At 47.8% G+C, this 20,094-nt stretch overlaps 4 protein-coding genes across 4 annotated transcripts; 1 reads left to right on the top strand and 3 right to left on the bottom strand.

The window, feature by feature from the left end:
• Positions 1–563: 563 nt before the first annotated feature.
• On the bottom strand, positions 564–4,163 carry DFJ58DRAFT_863155 (plasma membrane H+-transporting ATPase; the record flags this gene model as incomplete). Its single annotated transcript, XM_041394094.1, has 7 exons — positions 3,757–4,163; positions 3,665–3,687; positions 3,358–3,609; positions 2,959–3,329; positions 1,324–2,907; positions 947–1,271; positions 564–890 (listed from the first exon to the last, which is right to left on the bottom strand). The coding sequence occupies exons 1-7, from the start codon at positions 3,881–3,883 to the stop codon at positions 564–566; spliced, it is 3,009 nt and encodes a 1,002-aa protein (XP_041237491.1). The 5' UTR covers positions 3,884–4,163.
• Positions 4,164–9,272: 5,109 nt separating this feature from the next.
• Positions 9,273–11,898, top strand: DFJ58DRAFT_149673 (Aldehyde/histidinol dehydrogenase). The gene is made up of 16 exons (XM_041378894.1): positions 9,273–9,483; positions 9,538–9,701; positions 9,753–9,945; positions 10,000–10,149; positions 10,203–10,227; positions 10,280–10,359; positions 10,408–10,577; positions 10,640–10,843; positions 10,900–10,974; positions 11,024–11,079; positions 11,135–11,194; positions 11,245–11,283; positions 11,333–11,405; positions 11,459–11,498; positions 11,551–11,625; positions 11,685–11,898. Exons 1-16 carry the CDS (start codon positions 9,439–9,441, stop codon positions 11,823–11,825), a joined length of 1,590 nt encoding a protein of 529 aa, XP_041237490.1. The 5' UTR covers positions 9,273–9,438; the 3' UTR covers positions 11,826–11,898.
• A 1,076-nt stretch (positions 11,899–12,974) lies between these two features.
• On the bottom strand, positions 12,975–14,394 carry DFJ58DRAFT_816408 (mitochondrial glycoprotein). The gene is made up of 6 exons (XM_041391751.1): positions 14,143–14,394; positions 13,967–14,085; positions 13,855–13,913; positions 13,673–13,808; positions 13,353–13,622; positions 12,975–13,294 (listed from the first exon to the last, which is right to left on the bottom strand). Exons 1-6 carry the CDS (start codon positions 14,195–14,197, stop codon positions 13,247–13,249), a joined length of 687 nt encoding a protein of 228 aa, XP_041237489.1. The 5' UTR covers positions 14,198–14,394; the 3' UTR covers positions 12,975–13,246.
• Positions 14,395–15,321: 927 nt separating this feature from the next.
• Positions 15,322–16,557, bottom strand: DFJ58DRAFT_734486 (uncharacterized protein; the record flags this gene model as incomplete). Its single annotated transcript, XM_041386489.1, has 4 exons — positions 15,322–15,905; positions 15,961–16,165; positions 16,223–16,293; positions 16,353–16,557. The coding sequence occupies 4 exons, from the start codon at positions 16,555–16,557 to the stop codon at positions 15,322–15,324; spliced, it is 1,065 nt and encodes a 354-aa protein (XP_041237488.1).
• Positions 16,558–20,094: the final 3,537 nt, after the last annotated feature.

Here is a 20,094-nt window from a genome sequence, read left to right as displayed (position 1 = left end):
TGATATATCAATAAGTAGACCTTGATATTGATGGACCATCATCCTGTCGGGGTGCTCAGCGCTTAGCCATTGCCTTCTATGGAGGGACGTATATGTCTTAAGTTATGTTGTAATTACGGCATACATATGTACTGTGTAGGCATTTCATGAATCATAAACATCGAACGCACATGCAGGAATCTATAAGAGTAGCGCTAATTAGGCCCCACTACTGCCCGAGCGATCAATCATTAGCTATGGAGAATAGCGCGAAAAAAGGAGTGTGGGTCTCGAAAGTCGGAAAAAGTAAACACACATCGGCCGACCTGATCCACAGAAAAAATGAACCAAGAGCAACCAACGAAAAGGGCACGAGGTATCCAGATCCAATGCCATGCGTATACTTATATGTACGTGTGATGATGACATGAAATGAGTAGGAATAGGCAAAGAGAGGGATGACACCACATGCGAAAGACGGCGGGCCTTGATAATATCTAGATTACAGATGACATCGTTCCATGTGTTTTGCTTTGCTGCAGATAATCTCGAAACAGGCATCCCCATTCTACAGCTCACTAAGTCTATGCAGCAGCAGTACGACTGGGATTGCGAGCGAGTGTCGCACCCGTACGTTGTGCTTGAATACTGCTGAAGCGTTGAAGCTCCTCGGGCTTCATCGTAACCTTGGATCCGAAACCAACCTTGCGAGCAGCACGTCGGATGAAGGACACACGGTTCGAGTATAACGATTCGTGGATCGAAGCAACGCGGGATTGGGTGCGAGTGATGGGGACACCGGTGATGGCCTGTTCTGCTTGTGCTGCCTCGTGACGCTGGCGGAGCTTCTTGATAACGGTGGCCTTCATTGCAAATTTGATCCAGTCGAGAGGGGCAAACCAAACAAGATTCTATGGATTCATGAGTGAACAAAGGCACAGAAAGAACACTTGACACGTATACGTACCCAAACCCACACAATACCAATCCATCCACCTGAGATCGGCGCGATCTGCGTGAAGCCAAAATCGGCGTAGGCAGCGATAATCGAGGATATCAGCTGCGCGATGCAGAATGCTCCCAAGAGAGCGAAAGAAGGGCGTTCCATAAAGAAGAAACCGTGCGAACGGGTGACAAAAATCAGCGCTTGCGAGATGATAGCAACTTGGAGGTAGACGATCATGTGGAGCTGATAATCATTGGAACTGCTAGGAGATGGATTGCCACTGAAGGTGACACCGAATTTGTCGTAGAAGAATGTGGTCCCCATGATGATGGAAACAAGAGCGACACTACAGGATATGATTTAGTCCAACGCCAATGCAGATAAAAAGTATTGCTTACGTCGAGGCAGTCAAGTAGATACCATAGGCAACGGCGTACGCGAAGATCTCAGCGAGGTCCCAAGAATCAGGCGTCATTGAGGGCAAGACACGGTCAACTGAGAGCGTCATAATGGTACCATCATTCAGCAGAGCAATGATCAGGACCATGAAGGGAGGGAAGTCGAACTTGTACGCGAAGGCAAGGATAGCGAAGCAGACGACGATACGGATGGTGACAGCGCAAGCGTATATAGAATAGTTGCGCATACGCTGGAAGATGACACGTGAACCACGAATGGCGTGGACGATGGTGGAAAGACCAGGCTCAGTCAGCACAATATCAGCAGCGCCACGAGCAGCGTCTGTAGCACCCTCAACGGCGATACCAACATTGGCACGGGAGAGAGCGGGAGCGTCGTTAGCACCGTCACCAGTCATGGCACACAAGTGGCCAAGACCCTGGAGGCGCTTAACGATCTCATACTTGTGCTCAGGGAATACACCAGCGAAACCATCAGCATCCAAAATCATCTCGTCAAGTGACAAGTGTTTGCTACCAGGAGCAGGACCGTCCTTGAGAACCTTGGCGGGATACATGTGGTCACCGAGACCAAGACGGCGTCCAGTCTCCTTCGCAATTGCAAGCTGGTCACCTGTCACCATCTTCACTTTCACGCCGAGAGCAAGAGCATCATCGATGGTCTGCTTGGTGTCATCACGAGGGGGGTCGAAGATGGCAAGAAGACCAATGAGCTCGAAACCGTTCCCTTCACCTTCTGGGTCTTGGCCGTCGATCTCCTCATATGCGACAGCGAGGGCACGAAGACCACGAGTGGCGAATTCCTCAACATCAGCTTCAAGTTTGTTCTCAAGTTCCTCGGTCTTGTTGCGTGTGCAAAGTTCGATGATCATACCGGTCATACCCTTGGTAACGCGCTTCAACTTGCCGGACGACTCTTCACGGTAAGTGATCTCTGTGCGTTTGTCGACAGGGTTGAAAGGCTTGAAGTCAAGGAGTTTGATGCCAGCACGAGCGCGGGAGGCATCACCGAGAGCCTGAACAACAGCCGAGTCGATAGCATCCTGGTTCTCGGTACGGGAAGCGTAGGCAGCGAGGAGCATGATGTCATCAACAGAGAAGGGGCCGTATGTGCGAACGGTGGCCCTGTCGATGGTAAGTTTGTTCGTCGTCAACGTACCCGTCTTGTCGGAGCAAAGGATGGTGACACCGGCCAACTCTTCGATAGCGGTGATACGGGTAACAATGGCTTTGTGCTTAGCGAGTTGTTGAGCACCCACGGCAAGGGTGACGGATAAGACAGTTGGCATGGCAATGGGGATACCACCGATCAGGAGCACCAATATGTTGTTGAGACCACGACGATAGCTATAGCGGAAGCCTGCATAGAGTACGAAAATCTCCGCGAGAACGAAGATGCCGATCGATACCAAGCAGAATGAGCCAATCTGGGCAAGGATCTTCTGCAAATGACCCGTAGTGTCATCGTCTTGGCCCACGAGGGAAGCAGCCCGGCCGAAGAAAGTGTTGGCGCCAGTGGAAATGACGACACCTTCTGCCTCACCCTGCTTGCAAGTCGAACCCCTGAGAGTATATTTTAATGCCAAGTACTGTGCTAAACCGAAGACGACGTACGAGAAACACTGGTCACCTAACTTCTTGCTCTGAGGAAGAGACTCGCCCGTAAGGGCAGCCTGGTCAATAGAGACGTTGATGGCTTCCGTCAAACGACAGTCTGCGGGAACAATATCACCGATCTTGAAAGAGATCATATCACCAGGAACGAGGCCAGCTGATTCGATTTCCAACCAAGAACCGTTACGCTTGACTTTTGCTTTTGGGGCGAGGGAATCCATAAGTGCCTTGACGGCATTACCAGCGTTGCGTTCTTCATAGAAACCGATGGCGGAGTTAACGAAGAGGAGAAGAACGATACCGATGAAATCCTCCCAGTCTGGTGGTTGACCACTACCGTTTGATAATACAATGGCGACGAGCGCAGCGCCCTCCATGACCCAGGATAAGGGATTCCACATGAAACCCAAGAACTATTGAACAGAGGTAAGAGGAGGCGCTCCAAAAGTGTGCTGCATGACATGCCTGTAAGAACGCATTTTGTTCTTCCTGCTCAAGCTTGTTAGGACCAAAAAGTTCGATACGACGAAGTGCTTCTTCGTCAACGAGACCATTCTCGTCACATTGAAGGAGCTTGAAAACATCCTCGATAACGATGGTCTCGAGGTCGACCTTTTCTTTGTCATAAAGGTCCTCCGCTTTCAACTCAATCTAACGACGGGTTAGAAATTAATTAATATTAGTTGGAGGCGCGGCGACTACTCACCAATGACATGTCAACATTGGCATCTGCGGCGATAAAGATAGAAATAGAAGTAACGTAAGATCAGGGAGTACTGTAAGAAGGTGAAAGCCTACGAGTTGCTTTCTCTTCTTCATGACCGAATTCCTTGTACTCTCTTTTCTTCTTCTCATCTGGAGAGTTGACAACAAGCGACTCTTCGCCTTGTGGACCAGGCTCCTTGGCCACGCTTGAATCGGACATGGAAAACGATGCAGAGGGGGGAGGAGGGGAAAGCCCTATAGAAATATCTATAGTGTCTCGGGCACTTTTGAAAGGAGAATTGACGGGGTGGATCAAGGAGGATGAGGAAGTGGGAAGAATGTCAGCCCCGTCGTTGAACGGACTTTATATTTGGGAGCAAAATCAAAGCGATCAAAACGAGCAAAACAAAGCCAAATACGGAGGTTCCAACCTAATTTAGTCAGAATCGTAATAATAGTTTTTAAATCTCGGCAACTGTCGTACTGACACTGCCGTTCCGTATCCTTCCTTGTGCCGCTATCGCAGGCTCAGGCTAATAAAAAGTACCTGTTATAGACCTGTATGCGCTTTATCACCGTAGATGATAGTCGATTCGACCGAAGGACCCGTCCTTGTCGTACCCCACGGGCTCACAATAAGTTGCCAAGTCCAAGCTCTTACTCACAACCAATTATCCAAGTGCTACTTCGAAGCGCCAAGTTTACGCTACGTGGACTCTTGGCTCCGACCAAGCTTCGGTTTTAACGGCAGTGGTACTTGGCCCAGTGGCACGAAGCAACGTGTTCACCCTAGACAAGTCCAAGACAGTATTTGCGATTTTACATTACATCATGGACCGTGTGCCACGGTTGTGACATGAACCAAATCACAAGATCTATGTACTCCGGGGTCAACATCAAGACGAGTTAGACTACGTTTGTTTGTAAAGCTGAAGTGTGAAATTTGTCATTGGACTGAGGAGCTCAGATCATCGATCGTGACCAGTAGTGTTCACGCAGTCGGCATGGAGCGGAGCTACCTTGAAAATCCCAACATGTGTAGCCAGATCCAAACCTTTGGCTTCCCAATGCCGATCGGTCCGATTTACTCCTCAGTCTGAGTTCTTTTCGCTGTACGTTGCAGAAATTTCAGGCGGCACCTGCGGGCATTTGGTACAGGAGACATTTTGCTCCACAAAAAAGCATGATAATGGCCTACTGCGAGGTACATCATCCAAAGGGGTTCCAGCCTACTGTGTGCTATCTGCTATCTTATGTCCCCCTTATGTCTCTTCTAGTAGTCGGACCAAACACGAGCTTAATTATAGAGTTTTTTCACCACTTGCTCTCTCCGATGCCGATCGGACCGACGATATTGAGTGGTTTTTGCCGTGGGTCGCAGATCCTGGAAAAAAGGTAATCTGCATTATGTAGTACTATAGAGTACTGCGACATTTGTTTGTTTCGGTTTCAGCGGGAAGTTGGAACCGACATGTCAGACGTTTGCCACTTCCGCCACATGTTACCATCCGCGTTCTCATCCATTTCCGCAGGTCCTGGGTACCGTTTTTATTAACGGCACCTGCCCGCTTCTTATGCGAAGGGAACTTTGAGATCATATAGGTCCACCGTGACAGTGTGGCACTCAGCTAGCCTATCAGTAAGTACTAGTTCCAAGTCAAGGTCGCGTTCTGCGATCGTGCATGAAACCCGCGGCCTCCATAATATTAACTCTTCTGACTGCTAATTTAATAGTGCAGCCTATTGTTAATTAAGCCTACCTCCAGTTGAGGAGGATAGGATTGCTATTAGACCCGTCCCACACTGGGACCCTTACCTGCAGGTTCGGCGTCAATAAGAATTACGGGCAATTTTATTATTCACCGGCATCCGGGAAGCCGTCTGCAGCTATTCGGACATGCGCTTGCAATTGGGCACCTGAATGCCCTAACCAAACCAAACACCAATACATACAACTCGTTCCTGCTGCAGCCGAAGAAGCGTAGGAAATGCATTCCCAACAATTAACAATCGTTACGTTCAACGATCGATGACGACGAGTCCATCCCCGCCCTCGCTGCAGTGCCCCAAACATCTTCCTACAGGTATGGATCAAACACAATCAGTATGTACTGCTTCATTCATCAGATACGAGACAGAACTAGGCCAGAATATCGTCAAAAATAAAACAGGATACGTCGGTTGAATTGCAATGTCCGATCAGATATCATGAATGTCTGGGTATGTGACGTCCCATGGATTGATTGTCGAGAGTTGACGTTGAGAGTTCGCGTTCTGACTTGTCGCCGACTTATCTTTTCTTTTTTTAGGACAGTCTAGCCTAGCGTTCTGCAATCAGTTGTAGTATGCGTCGCTGCGTCGACTCATGAAAAAATATGGTCACACGACTATGGTTTTTCCTGTGCTTTGTATACTTGTGACCGCATCAAAACAACTGCATTCGATCACACAAGTGACGACATTCATCAAGAGCGCAGTACCTTTCCCTTGATCTGTATGAAGTACGACCGCAATACATTTCCGTCAGGGACTTGGTGCAAGGCTATGGAATGACCATATATGGAATCAAAGAGATCGGTCCGCAGTCTGAACACGCATAGTTTGATGTGGTTCATTAAGTGTATGTTCCATGTTTAGTGCTTGACTGAGCGCTGTACCGACTGTCAAACAGTTTCGTCATCGCTTTATCGCGGTGGCCAAGGACGCACAGTACTAGGTCAGAGACTAGGAATCACAATAGCGAGCGCCAGCACTTAGGAACTCTTTCCAGCGAGTAACGGTGATCTAATCGAGCCGATTATCTCACTTGCTATGTCGGTGGAAGCCGGGCGTTCTGATGGCGCCTTATGGTTGGCGGCGCTAGCGGCCCCACTGCCCTTGCGTAGACATTTGCCAGTGGCTACTCGTCCTTTAGAGTTGGTCCCTGGATCGACAAGCACGCGGGCGTGCACAACCTCCACGATTTTCGCGAAGGGAAAAGAGGAAGACATTCTAGACAAGTGAGTCCGGTTCCGATAGCGATGTGATGCCTCGGATCTCAATTATGTACGATGCTACAAGAAACCTCCCACTAGATCCTGGTTGAATATGAAGTTGCCCCCGTGTCAAGCACTGTATGTAATATTGTTTCAGCGCTTGCAGCTTCAGTGAGAACTAATTATAGTACTTAGTACCTGGCAACAATAGTTATCCACGATCTTAACTAGTCTTAAATACTATGTGGGGCAAATTAACCACAGGCTACATGTACAACACCTCACAACACCTCACGGCACTCATACACATACAATATCAATGTTAGACCCTGGACTCTCAAGCTAAACATTAAGCTTCGAGACCTAGTGGCACCCGATAATGCCGATATAGCCTCACACCCACTTGCACCCCGCCCTAAGAAAATAACACGATTATATGCGTCTTTCGTTCCTCGTCGGCGAATCTTCCATCGGATATACTGTACCCACGCGTTCTTTTCACGATGGCACCTTGCGAATCCTCATGAGATATCAGCATGGTTGTAACCCACTGTTGGACCCGGCACGGACCAAGACGCAAGGGAAATCCCAGACCAACCTCGAAGGCAAAGAGGAGGGGGCTGTCTATCGAGTAGGATCTTCACGGAGGCAGATCGCCCTTGTACAACGCCAAAGACAAAGTTGGCGCTGTAACTTTCACCTACAAAGGCAAAGCGCCGACGTGTCGAAAGTGACAATATTTTGAGAGCGAGAACTCCGATTCCTTGTCCCGTTGACAAGGACCCCATCGCTCTCCACTGAAATGGGAATGACGTGAGTCACCGCCAAACCGCTCAATCGCAGCATTTGTGCGTCTCCTCTTCTTCTTGTCCGGATCCGCAACTCTTCCGGTCATCTTGGCGCCTACCTTGACAGACACGGGAATCTTTGTCGGATCATATCTTCATAGCCACGAGGGGCTACTTTGCTGCGTCGGGACGCCCCTACTCACTACACCTCTATCTGCGAAGAGTTTTCGGGTGGTCCAAATTTTTACAAGATTTCAGTGCATGGCTACTACCATATCTTGCTCAGCTCCCCTTTTGGGCACAGTACAGCATGTCTGCTGTAATAACTGTTGGGTCACTAGCCCTTGCTGGTTATTCTCTATTCATTACCCTCGTTGGATCAATCGCCGATTCAATCAGTCAGTGACTTATCCTAATTCACGTTTCGTGGTCTCTATCTTAAGCAGCCTTCAGCAAGTCCTCCTGTTGTCCGGAAGGATAACAACTGGGGTAGAAATGCTTATCTGAATTGGTGGACTACACTCATACATAGTCGATCGCGTCCACGACCTCCATCGCTTGGTTCCGTGAGGTAGTTGTCGCCTATATCCTGGCATTAGCCAACCCGATGTAAACCTTCAAGCCGACGGTGAAGCCACCAGTTCAATGTGGCTGCGGCTGATTCTGATAGTCGTCGGATGGCTGCAAATATCCCTGACATGTGATTTCAAGCAGCTTGTGATCGTGTCGACCGATATGCACGTACAGGAACAGCAGATACTCGTATAGGAATGTCTCCTCCGTCCGCCCGGAGGGCTTCAACAATCACTGCGACGGAATGTCTCCAGACGATTTCCTCACTCCTCCAACGTTTAATTGCTCACGTTCATTGCAATGGTCATCGACAGCAGAGACTACAGCACTGGGACTATCATAAATATGACAGAAAGACTGGTTAAAATGGTTCTTCGAACGGAACCGAACGTTCATCAAGTTGGGCAACGTCACGGTTTGACTGGCACGGCGCTGGCACTGCGAGACCACTCATATTGCCAATATTAATGTGACACCGATGGCACCTAGGTACTAGGGGTTATAGGAACCTGAACTAGAGCCTGTGCCAAGTTGGCAGAGCAGCGCATATCTACTAGTCTCCCCTACGTAGACAGACCAATGAAGATGGTCGTTCCTTTAACTTACTCCTTCAGTGAACCTGGGTCGATGATCGCAGGTTTTCAAAACACCCGGAACGATAGTATTTATAAATGAATCTCATATGGGGACAGAACGATGCACGGAGAATTTGGCTTGGGATGTGAAATGGGCTGGAATGGGACGGAAGCATTAGAAGGGAAAGCATTGGAGTTTGCGAAACTGCGGCGACTGCGCGTTGACGAGGGATTAGTGTCGGGAGCAATAGTATTGATAGAATGACCACGGACTACAATAATATTTGCAAGTACTGGGACTCGCCATATAGTGGTCTCACAGTAGCACAAGTACTTCGAGTGTTGCAATTAATTCTGCCGCCTGCCACACAGTCACTACTGGTGGAATATATGGCATGGTTCTTCTGCCAAGTTCCGCCAGTTCTACTGGCAGACTTACAAAATAGGTATGCCCACAACGATGACCGTGTTTTGCAACGTAGTAGCCGGTTGTGCCGGGACAAAATATTATTTCCCATCATAACTCAGAGTCAAAGCACTAGTACTCCCAGCTGATTCTTTTCGTTCCTTTTCGCTTATTGCGGTCACCTCCCATTATATAGCCTCAGATATTTTCCTGTTCGAATCGCAGAAAAGCCGTAGATCCTTGGGGACTCAATATTATTTGTGTGAGAGACTGTAAGTCCTTCTGAACAGTGATTGGCGGGGTGGAACTGGTGTCATACGTGGATAGATTTGTGTCTGTTCCTAAACCATTCGTAACACGTTGCAAAGCCTCGATCTGGGACTCTATATTGTGTATATGCTAATGACAACGTAACTATAGAACGTGTTCACTCCTGGTGTACAGCCATCACATCAAGCATGGCACCTGAATTAAAATTCACGACGTTCGAAGAAATCGACGAGGTGCGAGGCTTGCAAACCAAATTACTGTTTTGTAGCTCACAGAACGCGCTCTAGATTTACTCCACTCTCAACAAGACCTTTCGGTCAGGCAAAACTAAACCCATTGCATTCAGAAAGGTTCAGATCCTGCAATTGGCTTACCTTCTGCAGGACAACCTTGAACGTTTCAAGGAGGCCCTTGCCATTGACCTTGGGAGACCTCCGCTAGAAGCTTCATTGTAAGCACTGTTTTGGTTACCGTGTATGAAACTCACTTACCTGCGTTTCAGCCTCGAGCTTGACTCAACTATTAGTGACTGTAAGGTCGCTTATGACCGGGTGGACAAGTGGGCTCGAACCGAAAAAGCACCTTTCAACATCAAATTTGCTGCTTTCCGCCCAGTTATTCGCAAGGAACCAAAGGGTGTCGTGTTGTCCATCAGCCCATTCAACTATCCTATATGGCTTTCTCTTGGACCTATCGTATGTTCCTTTTTGTCTTGTATCGGGCCCGCAGTTCATCGTTTCCCTACCAAGATTGGAGCAATTGCTGCTGGCAATTGTGTCGTTCTCAAACCGTCTGAATTGTGCCCCGCTATAAGCGGCCTCATCGCGGAACTCATTCCAAAGTATCTGGACAATGATGTCATTAGAGTCGTGTTAGGTGCTGTTCCTGAGACCAGCAAGGTGTGTTATTCACTTCTGTCATGTATGGACTGGGTGCTCATCATGTCATACAGCTCATGGAATACCCATGGGGCCACGGTATGTGCAATTTACTTTTTTTGTTGTCGAAATTATGATGCGAGACGACTAGTCCTGTACACCGGGAGCGGACGTGTAGGAAAGATTATAGGTGTAGCTGCTGCGAAGACTCTTTCACCTATCAGTCTCGAGGTAAATCCACACTTTCAGTGGGATGTACTGGTACCAATGTCTTCCTAGCTCGGAGGGAAGTCCCCCGTTGTCATCGATGCTAGATGTGACTTCAAGATTGCTGCACGCCGTATTATGTGGGGCAAGTGCGCTAATGCAGGTCAGACCTGCGTCGCACCAGACTACGTCCTCGTCCCGCGCTCTTCCGAAGACGCGTTCGTAAAGGCCCTCAAAGATGCGTGCGTACCTCATCACAACCTTATATACATTATGCTCAATCTGTATCGTACCACGTCCGCAGACACGACGAATTCTATCCTTCTGGCGCTACCACCACTCCGGATCTCTCTCGTATCATTAACCTTGAGCACTTCCATCGTCTTAAGAATCTGCTCGACAACACTTCCGGCACCATCGCCTTTGGCGGGCAGACCGATGAGTCGCGCAAATTTATAGCCCCTACGGTGGTCAAGGGTGTCAAAGATGGAGATTCCTTAATGAGCGAGTGCGTATACATCTGTCTGTTGGAGTATTTTCAAGCACGTCTGACTGATTGTGAAGTGAGTTATTCGGGCCGATCTTGCCTATTATGCCCGTGGATGATGTCAATGAAGCAATTGCATACATCAATGCTCAGTGAGTTAACCTTCTATTTACATGTTAATATCAGACTAAATTCTGTCAGCGACCATCCGCTCGCTTTGTACTGTTTCTCGTCCGATGCGGCCTTCAAGAACAAGGGTGCGTTTTATTTTCGATCGTCTATCAAGCTATCGTCGTTGACATTCTTGGTCAGTGTTTGACAATACTCAGAGTGGTTCAGCCGTCGCCAATGATGTGATGGTACACTGCGCCAGTACGTTTTACAATGTTCCCAATGAGGATAACCGACTGATAGTGCCTTAGCTGATGGATTGCCATTCGGCGGTATTGGCCCCAGCGGATGTCAGTCCATCCTTCTCTCAAGCAAGTCATCACTGATTGCATCTTCTAGCTGGGTATCACACACGTGGTTTCACTTTCGACATGTTCACGCACCTACGTGCCTCTCTTGACTCCCCCGGATGGTTCGTTCTTTGCTTTTCATTTAGTCCGCTTGCTCACATGTGACATATTACAGGATTGACAATATCCTAGGAGCAAGGTTTCCTCCTTACACTGTAAGTTTTGATGATTTGTACCTCGCAGCACTCCCCTTACCATAAGTTCCAGTCCGGGAAAATAGCTTCTCTCAAACGTCTCGGTGTCAAACTCCCACCCCGTCCCAGCATGTCGGCAAATGGCCACGTACGTATTCGCAATATCTAGTACTTACGAGCTTGGCTTATTGAACAAGCCCCCTTAAGGGATTGATCGAACGGAGGCGCAACTCCAAATGGCTCCTCCTGGTGGTGAGCCTAGCAGTAGCCAGCATTGGTTACACACGTGCTGCAGATGTTGGTGAGTGGGCGAGGTGGTTGAAGGGATTGATTCAGATCAAGGTGTAGGCTTATTTTTCATTTATACATGTTTGTTTGACTTTGAGAAGGGCTACTCACCGCTATGCACATTTTTTCTATCCTTCATTTACTTATTTTGTAATGGATAACTATTAGGCATTTCTTGCTATTAGTTTCGTTCATCTGAGGTCTCTCAGGATCGAATCATTCGGAGTAGACCATCCATTTTGCTTCCACATCCCCAGGCCATCTCTGCTGCGAAGAAATCGATGGTCTTTCTCAGATATGCACCTCCGAAGGACTCTGGGGGTCGGCTCAAAACATTAGATCCATGCAACATGATCTGTAGCACAATAAGGACTGTCTTCCTTCTGTGGTTTGCCTAGAGGGAACTGCCTGCTGAATTGAAAGAGTTCCATCCGGGTGGAATACGATACATTTGCTGTCAGTACGGGACTACGACGTGTCCATTTACAAAATACAAACTGGAGGGTGTAAGTGGTTGTCATAAATCTTGGGGTATCCTTGATTCATAACGAGCGATGAAGTCGGTCGACTCGGACAGGTATGTGTGTTGCTACGTGTTACTTCATCTATCCGTGTTCCTCCCTTTCAGATTCAGAAATGCTCGAATGCGACCGCAAGGGGAATTGAGAGCGTCTACGAGGGTTCCTGGGCCAGTACGGGCCAAAGCTCATATTCCATTCCGTGTGATTTGCGCTGCTTCTGGCTCTGCAGCTCGCAAGGCACCAAATTCCTCACGCGACAACTTCGACAGAGGCGATGATACTGATAGTAGCATGTCTGAAGGCGTGTAGATGGGCCCTGCATGACGCGGCAAACATTTGTAACTCAATGGTTAAAGGCTAGGGCATGATGCTCACGAGTATCATGAGGTAATGGTGATGAGTACGTTGGTGACGAGACCTCCGTTGAGCTCGGCGAATTTGTTGAAGGTTCCCGTCGGTATACGGGGATGTATCATAGAGTCTGGAAGATGACGGCATTAATGATGTGGCGAGGGAATGGGTCATCCACTTTGAGTTAGATCGCCACGTAAGCGATCTGTGAAGGTCCATTTGAAAGTCTGGAAGGTCGTACAAGTGGCGAGAAACATGCTTGAATTGCCTCGGCGCTCCGAGCCCACTTCGTAGTGATAGAACGGCCTATACAGTCACACGATTTGACAATCACTGCTAGAAACATAACTCTGATGTTAGTGGACCACTTGGTATGTAGAAATGAATATAATTGATCTCGCTGAGACTTGAAGACAACATGTCGGCAATAGACTTTTATAAGCAAGAGCAATTAGCATTGAGTAACATTAGATGCTAGTGAGGGACTGAGGGGGGAGACAACAGCTAATAAATGTATGGTTGTACGTGTAAAGATGCGTGCAAGGTCATGCAGATGACAGGGATGGCTTTTGGGGGGTCATAAAAGCAGTGGGAGCAAGAACTACATGCCTATGCATCCACGAAGTTCTTCACATTTTCCAACCACCTCACGTATTCCTGTGAAGGAAAGCTGATAAGGGTCCTGCAAAAAATGGACAGGCAGACGACCACTAACCTTCTGCTCTTTGTATTCAGAATATTCAGGAACGAACATGGCAAGGTTCTCATTAATACCCCTCTCCTGTAGCCACTTCTCAATTTCTTCCTGGACGGAAACGTCGAGAGTATCAAATTGAGGACCGATGTACAAACCACGGCGTTTCCAGTCGGCCTCGGCAGTAAGCTCGGTGCCAAGCTGTGCATCACGATAGTAGGACATGTTGTCAATGATGAACGCGCCCTCTTGGCACATAGTGTCAATGTTGATGGACCCCTTGCCATTAGCCTACACCCAATATAAGTACAAGCACAAGAATGTTTCACGTGAGGCCATACCTTTGTGATGGAGAATGAAGAGCGGATGGGGTACGAGTGGAGAGGCTGCTCCTCTCCACCTTCAGCTGCTTCCTGCTCGTATTCCGGCTCTTCCTCAGCATTTTGAATATCGGCAATGGAGAACATCATACGAATACTAAAAACATATCAGTACATGCCAAACGGTATAATTTTTCACCTACGTCTCATTGCCAAATTTCCGTACGAGAGTGACCTCATCGTTACCGGCGACGTCCTGGATCTGTGCGCGAGGTCTGAGGAACAAGCCTATGATCTGCTCTGCATAACACATACCTCCCAGATACCCTCCTCCTTGAATGTCTTCAAGAACTCAGGCTCTTCTGGCGCGTCAGCGACAGCCTCTTTCTCATACTTGAGTTCCTCGGCAAGTTTTTGTGAGAGGACGACGTCAGCTGTCGGTACCAAACAAGTGTTAGTACTGGTTCATCGAAAAAACTGACCAAGCTCACTCGAACCCTCCGAAAAACGACATACAGATGCCGAGAAAGCTCTCGCAGCAGTCATGGAAGCCCGAGGAGCAAGCTTGCACAGTCGCAAGGCGCAGGGAGCCGAAGCGAGCCACAGGACGAGCAACAGCCCGCTGATGAGGATGCAGTAACCTGACGAAGGGCACGGAGAACAGACATATTGCGCGAGAAAGGCAAAGTACAGAAGATGCTGAAGAGGAAGCTTAGACGGACACAACCAGTTTTCGAGTTTTGAAGTCACTCAAAATTTAAGCGATTGTTTGGCAACACCTTCTGAAATAAACAAACGCCCGGACATAGCCGGTCACCTGTTCATTCGTTGGGGAAGAAATTTTGCCTGCGCTTTTTCTTTGTCTGATGTTTTTCCGCTTTCTTGTATTTTGGCGCCCGATTTTTTATTTGAAGGCCTTGTCACCCAACCTATTTGCGCAGACTAACGAGTCGAGGAACGTGAGTCTGTGAATGTCGACTTGTGTGTTGTGGCGGTGCCATCACGTTGCGATGAACCCTTGAATTTTGGATGTGCATGAAACGTTGCCGAGGCGAGCAAGGTAATTATTATGTCTGAATTGCAATTCCTATGGTATTTGACTATCACTTTTGAAAATCAACTTCGGTAACCACGGACGACCGTCACCATCATGTTGCTTCAACGTTCAACATATCCTACAATAATAAATACCACCCAATCATATATTAAGTGAAAGCAGGAAGGCGGGGAGCATAGGATGATCGATAGGTCATGAACGTACAAGAAGCAGAAACCGTAATTCCAAAGGGCAAAAAGAAAGAAAAAAAAATAGAAAATCCAGGGACGTCCAAAATTTTTGACTGTGGGAGTAACAAATCATTAACGTACGGGGTGTTCGAGAATGACAGCATACTTTGCCTCCGGCGGCTTTTTGACCATAAACAGGATCCCGTCACACAATCTACATCCTCTCCACATGTTATCATCCTCATCGAGACCTTGTTGGTGGTCAAAGAGCGTCGGAGTGTCTGAAAGTTTTCAGAAGTACGTAGGAGGCAAAACAGAATCACATCGAACTTGCATTTGAAACTGAACAACGAGAAAGCAGAGATCACAAAAAAAAGAAAAAAAGAGATAATAGCGGTGCGAAAGCAGGGAACTGTGTGCAGTAAGAGGAGATCCAGTGATATTCATGTATCACCAATCTCAGCTGGGCTGCCATGTCCAGGTTCTGAAGCCTGGTCGCTCCCTCCCGTCGTTCCACTGGAAGTTGAAGACTCTTGCACAACAGCAGCAACCTTAGTCTTCTTTGCCTTCGGCTGCCCCTCTTTTCCCACTCTTGATCTCTTCTTCGAATTTGTCTTGGGAGCAGGCGGCGGGATTTCTTCAACGTCGGGATCATGATCTACAGGCGGGCCAGATGTCCTTTGAAGCTCAGCCTGAGCTGGATCCATGGTGGGCGGCGGCACGCCAGGAGGGCCGTAATATGGTGGTCCATAGTATCCAGGAGGAGGCATATAGTAAGGCATCATCGGAGGAGGTCCGCCAGAATTTGGGGACCCTTCCACGGGCACCTGACCCTCAGGGGGTGGTACAAAACCAGGAGGGGGAGGATAGAAATATGGGGGAGGATAATATCCCCCTTCTGGTGGTGGAGGAGGAAAGGATGGTATCGAGGAAGGTGCAGGAGTTGCGGTCGCAGAACCTGGTGCTACACCGTTCGACGGCTGCCAAGCTGAGTCTCCGTTTGCTTCAGTTGGGGTGGCCGAGAAAGCTGTCAATCCTGCCGATGAGGAAAAAAAATGCAGATTGATGGTTTTATAACGTACTCTCGAAAGTGGCATTATGAGTAGGTGAGGTAGCAGTGTCGCTGCCGCCGGACTTGTTTTTGCGCTTGTAGGGACCCCGCTTTATTCCCTTCTGTCGCTCCTTCCGCACACCATCAACGCACGTTTCTGGGATACCATATTTGACGCAACGTTCACATGGACGATGCTCATCACACCGCTTGCAGGCATTCGCGCAGTTAGTACACTGACATAATATCATAATTAATTTAGAAAATGGGCGTAAAAATGTACGTCAACGTACCGCCATCTTGACTTGCTTACGCTTAACGCGCTGAAAGTTAGTTTGGGGAGGGGGTGCGTAAGGCGGAAATCCTACGAGCCTCTAACGTAAGAGAGAACAACAGAGAACGGCGCCGCGAAACTAGACCTACCAGGAGGAGGATAAGGGTACATCATCCCTGGAGGCGGATAATGATAGATGTACGGGGGTGCTGGATGTGGCGCGCCGTTTGGTTCAGGATGGCTCGGATCATAGTAGACCGGGAAAGGTGGAGAGTAGGTACCGTATGCTTGGTATGGTGGCATGTGATGTTCCTGTGCCACAGCGCCAGCGTTCTTGGCTTGATCGCTTGCCATTGGGGACAAGAATTTTGCCCAGCGCTCCTCACAGAAATGTGTTCTCTATGGGCGAGCGAATAGTCACGGACCTGCAGAACGGGAACCATGTTGAGTTTTTGATCGAGCCGGTATTTTGTGAAGCAGACAGATAATAGGCTCCAGTAGAGGAGACAGATGGAAGGAAGGAAAGGGAAGAAAGTGGTTGCTCACTCCGCTCGAAATTGCTTGGTTTTCCGATCGTCGCCGCTCAGAACACGTCTCCTACGCTCCGGTGCTTTAAATTATTTGATTTGACGATATCGGTTTGATACCAAAATTGATATCTCAAAGGTCTTGAAGAGTCTGACGAAGAAAAAGGTAGTTTTTTAAGTATAAATGATGGAGTGAAGGCACAACTGGGAGAAAATCAACGTGGGACTTGAAATAAAATTCGAAAACGTGACTTTAAGTGACGCCGCGCGCGTTTCCTTTCATCGTCCGAAACTTCATGATGTCGAGCTCTACGATGAGCAGACCTTCGTATGAAAAGAGCGATAACTGCGAATTCGTTGGCCATAATTATCAATCGAAGTTGAGTTTGACAGCGCACGCATGATTTCTGTCTTTTTCTCCGACCCAAACATCCTGGACTCCGCTCAAACGTTGCAACCTCCCACACTGCTTTCTTATGCTTTGCCATACAAGCCGGTGATCTAAACCTCTTTATAATTTCTGGTTTATTGCCCTTATTGTTACAGGATTAACTATGCAAGACTTTCTCGGTCCTTCTCGTTAATCAGCACTCAGTTAAGTGTAAGTATCGCTTTATAGCCATCCCAAAAGGAGTTGTGCTCTCAAAATATCCTCATGTTCTTTCTCTGTCCTTTGGCTTCCCCTTCAAGTTCCACTACTACTGGTAAGCAGCATTACTCAAAATTTCATTCCAATGATGTCGCAGTTTTTCAACAGCGGCAAGGACATTGCTTGCACAGAACAAAATGGGCGGGTAATAATTTATTGTCCTGACCTACCTCGGCGAATCAAGAATTATCCTCTTTGGCGCTCCGCAACTTCATGCTCCCACCGCTTATTCAAACCTTGTCTTACTCCGCACGATAACAATAACGCGCGTATTGATTTCCTACGCATGATGTTCTGTTGGTCTTCGTCCTGCCTTCGTTGTGATTTTCCACATGTCATACTTGGCCCAGAATAGGTTTGTTGTCCAGACGAAGGGAGGTTTGGTATTCAATGTTCCCAATTCGTGATTACTAGCCAACCCTGTACGTGCGATAGTTCGCAATCAGACCCATTGTGCAAGACTTGTGAATGCATTTACTTATCATGATCTAAGTTCGGCATTCGGACTTCTATCATAGACTTGATGTAGACTTAATTTCCCCTTCTAGGGTCCGCAATACAGGCTACAGGACGACATCCATTGGTCTTCAACATACTCGGCTCTTCCACGACTGAGTGCCAGCTTAGAGGGGTTAATTTTTTGTTGCAACGGCGACTTAGCCACTGAAATGTTAGCCAAATTAACGGTCATCCGCAGTCACTCAGAATATTCACAAGCACCGAGTACTCTTTGAGTGTAGCAGGCGCAGCTCCTTCACTCAAAATAGGGAATCGATCTAGTCTCCGCCGATGTCCACGCTCTCATTGTTTCGTGATCAAAGAGGCGCTGCGTTTATATGGGGATGCTGACTGACTTCTCTGTTCTTGGCATATCTGGATTTTGAATTTCATAGATAATTACAAGCAGTCAGGTGAGTTGTTCCCCGCACTAGCGAAAATAGTTGATCCAGGCGCCTGACTTTGTTAGCCCTGGTCAGCCGTAATACTTGATCCAGCGTATTAATGATAGTTCAGTGTTTGCGCCTTTACCCGCCGAGTGACCCGATAATGTCTCACCTTTGTTGACACCTAGATGCACTTATGTCGTATATGCCAACATACTTTGCGCCTAGATCTCTCCCCGAGCTTCGAGCGGACTTCCGTACCGCGCTGGTGGATAAAGGCACGATGTTCCTGATGTATAGTTTGAACCTCATTTGTCCTTCGAAGATGGTTTCATGAATGGTTGCGGACGACCATATTTTCACACAATCTAACCGTCGACTCTGCTTCCGTTGCGTAATTTTGCTCTTTCAAATCTGCGTCGTAACATCAAACCGGTACCATGACGGAATTCGAAACAAATGGTCATGTTCCAGCTTCTCCCATGCTACACGCCGCTGTCAGTTGAAATACGTATTCGCTCCTGGAGTATGATTGTAATGATAGTAGTCGCTGTGGCGGAGTTAACCACACGCTTAGCGTAGTATCCTCGAACGCTAAGAATGAGACGGGGTCCTAGCACAAATATCCGCGAGCGAGGCTCGAAGAATGCCCTTGTAAATCTCTGATCCCGAGGAATGCGAGCCCTACAGAAATGATTTGAATGGCCAGATACAAATTACTCGGTCACAGATCGGCGTACCGACAGATTTAGAGATGACCGAGGCGCAAGCAAAAAAGAATAACACAACTAGAACGCATAGAAGATCAGCGTAAAAGATAATCATGTATTACGAACTTACACTGCAAAGTAAAACATGTGAGATTCTATTAACACCGTGAGACTGTCCTTTGTTCATCCTGTTGATGGTTGCTGCAGTTTCCGGAAGTGTCTGATTATAATCCAAACTACCAGACACAAGGCGATCCCATGCAGTGGTGAGTACCTAAAAGTCGACCATCAGTAGTTGCTCAAAGGTGTAAACACATTGACTTGGATGGGTACCGAAGAAGACAACTTCCTCTGGCATTCGTCCCCGGGTGAGCATGGTACCTTCAAGTCATTCAGCAGAATTGAAGCTTACCGACTGAAACATGATTGTTTATCATTACGACAAGAACTACACAGGCAGTGATGACAGCCAGCAAGGTTACAGCAAGAAAGATGAGAATTTTGATTGCTGATACATGGCCGAGTAATCGTGATAACTATGACATGTCAGTCGAAGTCAGCATCATTAATGATTAGGGCCGTACTGTGGCTGAGCGGCCCACCACCCAATATGCCAAACGCGAAGAAAGGCATTCACAACTGTGCATATTGGGTGAGCCACAGTGATTGATGGGCCTCATAAGTAAGCTCTTCAAGTAAACTCACAGCTGTTTTGGTCGTTATATTAAACTTATAATAAGTTGGTCAACAACTTCACTGCCGCTCCGGAATGATGTAATTAGTTGGACGAAAACGGCAGGCAATATTTGGTACAGAATGCTCACGAAGTCTGTCAGCAATACTCCGGGGAAACTTACTGCCTGCCGCTGGTCAGGTGCATGCAGGGGACTTACACAGCATGCTGATGCTAATGATGAGAGATGGGTTATTAGCACAGTGCCAACGTCTTAGCCGTGAAAACATACACAGAGGATAGGATTCCAGCATAACGCACCTATATCTTAAAATTAAGTGAAATTTGTCAACTGCGCCCATGATATAGACCACTTATGCCGATATACAGAACACTCATGAAGGTCCGGCGTTACCTTTTCCCTGAATCAAATATGTTATTCTTCCTG

Source organism: Suillus subalutaceus (genome assembly GCF_016647625.1).
Source record: "Suillus subalutaceus strain FC151 chromosome Unknown DFJ58scaffold_178, whole genome shotgun sequence".
Lineage (NCBI taxonomy): Eukaryota > Fungi > Basidiomycota > Agaricomycetes > Boletales > Suillaceae > Suillus > Suillus subalutaceus.
Note: the sequence above shows the minus strand (reverse complement) of the source record. Positions and strands in the feature narration are given on the sequence as shown.

Excerpts from the sequence above, each read along its gene's own strand:
- DFJ58DRAFT_149673 (XM_041378894.1), top strand. The coding sequence starts at position 9,439 with ATGGCACCTGAATTAAAATTCACGACGTTCGAAGAAATCGACGAG. Across the intron at positions 9,702-9,752 it reads CCTCCGCTAGAAGCTTCATT|CCTCGAGCTTGACTCAACTA; the intron begins GTAAGCACTGTT and ends CCTGCGTTTCAG. Across the intron at positions 10,150-10,202 it reads CTGTTCCTGAGACCAGCAAG|CTCATGGAATACCCATGGGG; the intron begins GTGTGTTATTCA and ends CATGTCATACAG.
- DFJ58DRAFT_816408 (XM_041391751.1), bottom strand. The coding sequence starts at position 14,197 with ATGACTGCTGCGAGAGCTTTCTCGGCATCTGTATGTCGTTTTTCGGAG. Across the intron at positions 14,086-14,142 it reads TCGTTTTTCGGAGGGTTCGA|CTGACGTCGTCCTCTCACAA; the intron begins GTGAGCTTGGTC and ends TGGTACCGACAG. Across the intron at positions 13,295-13,352 it reads CTGAATACAAAGAGCAGAAG|GAATACGTGAGGTGGTTGGA; the intron begins GTTAGTGGTCGT and ends TTTCCTTCACAG.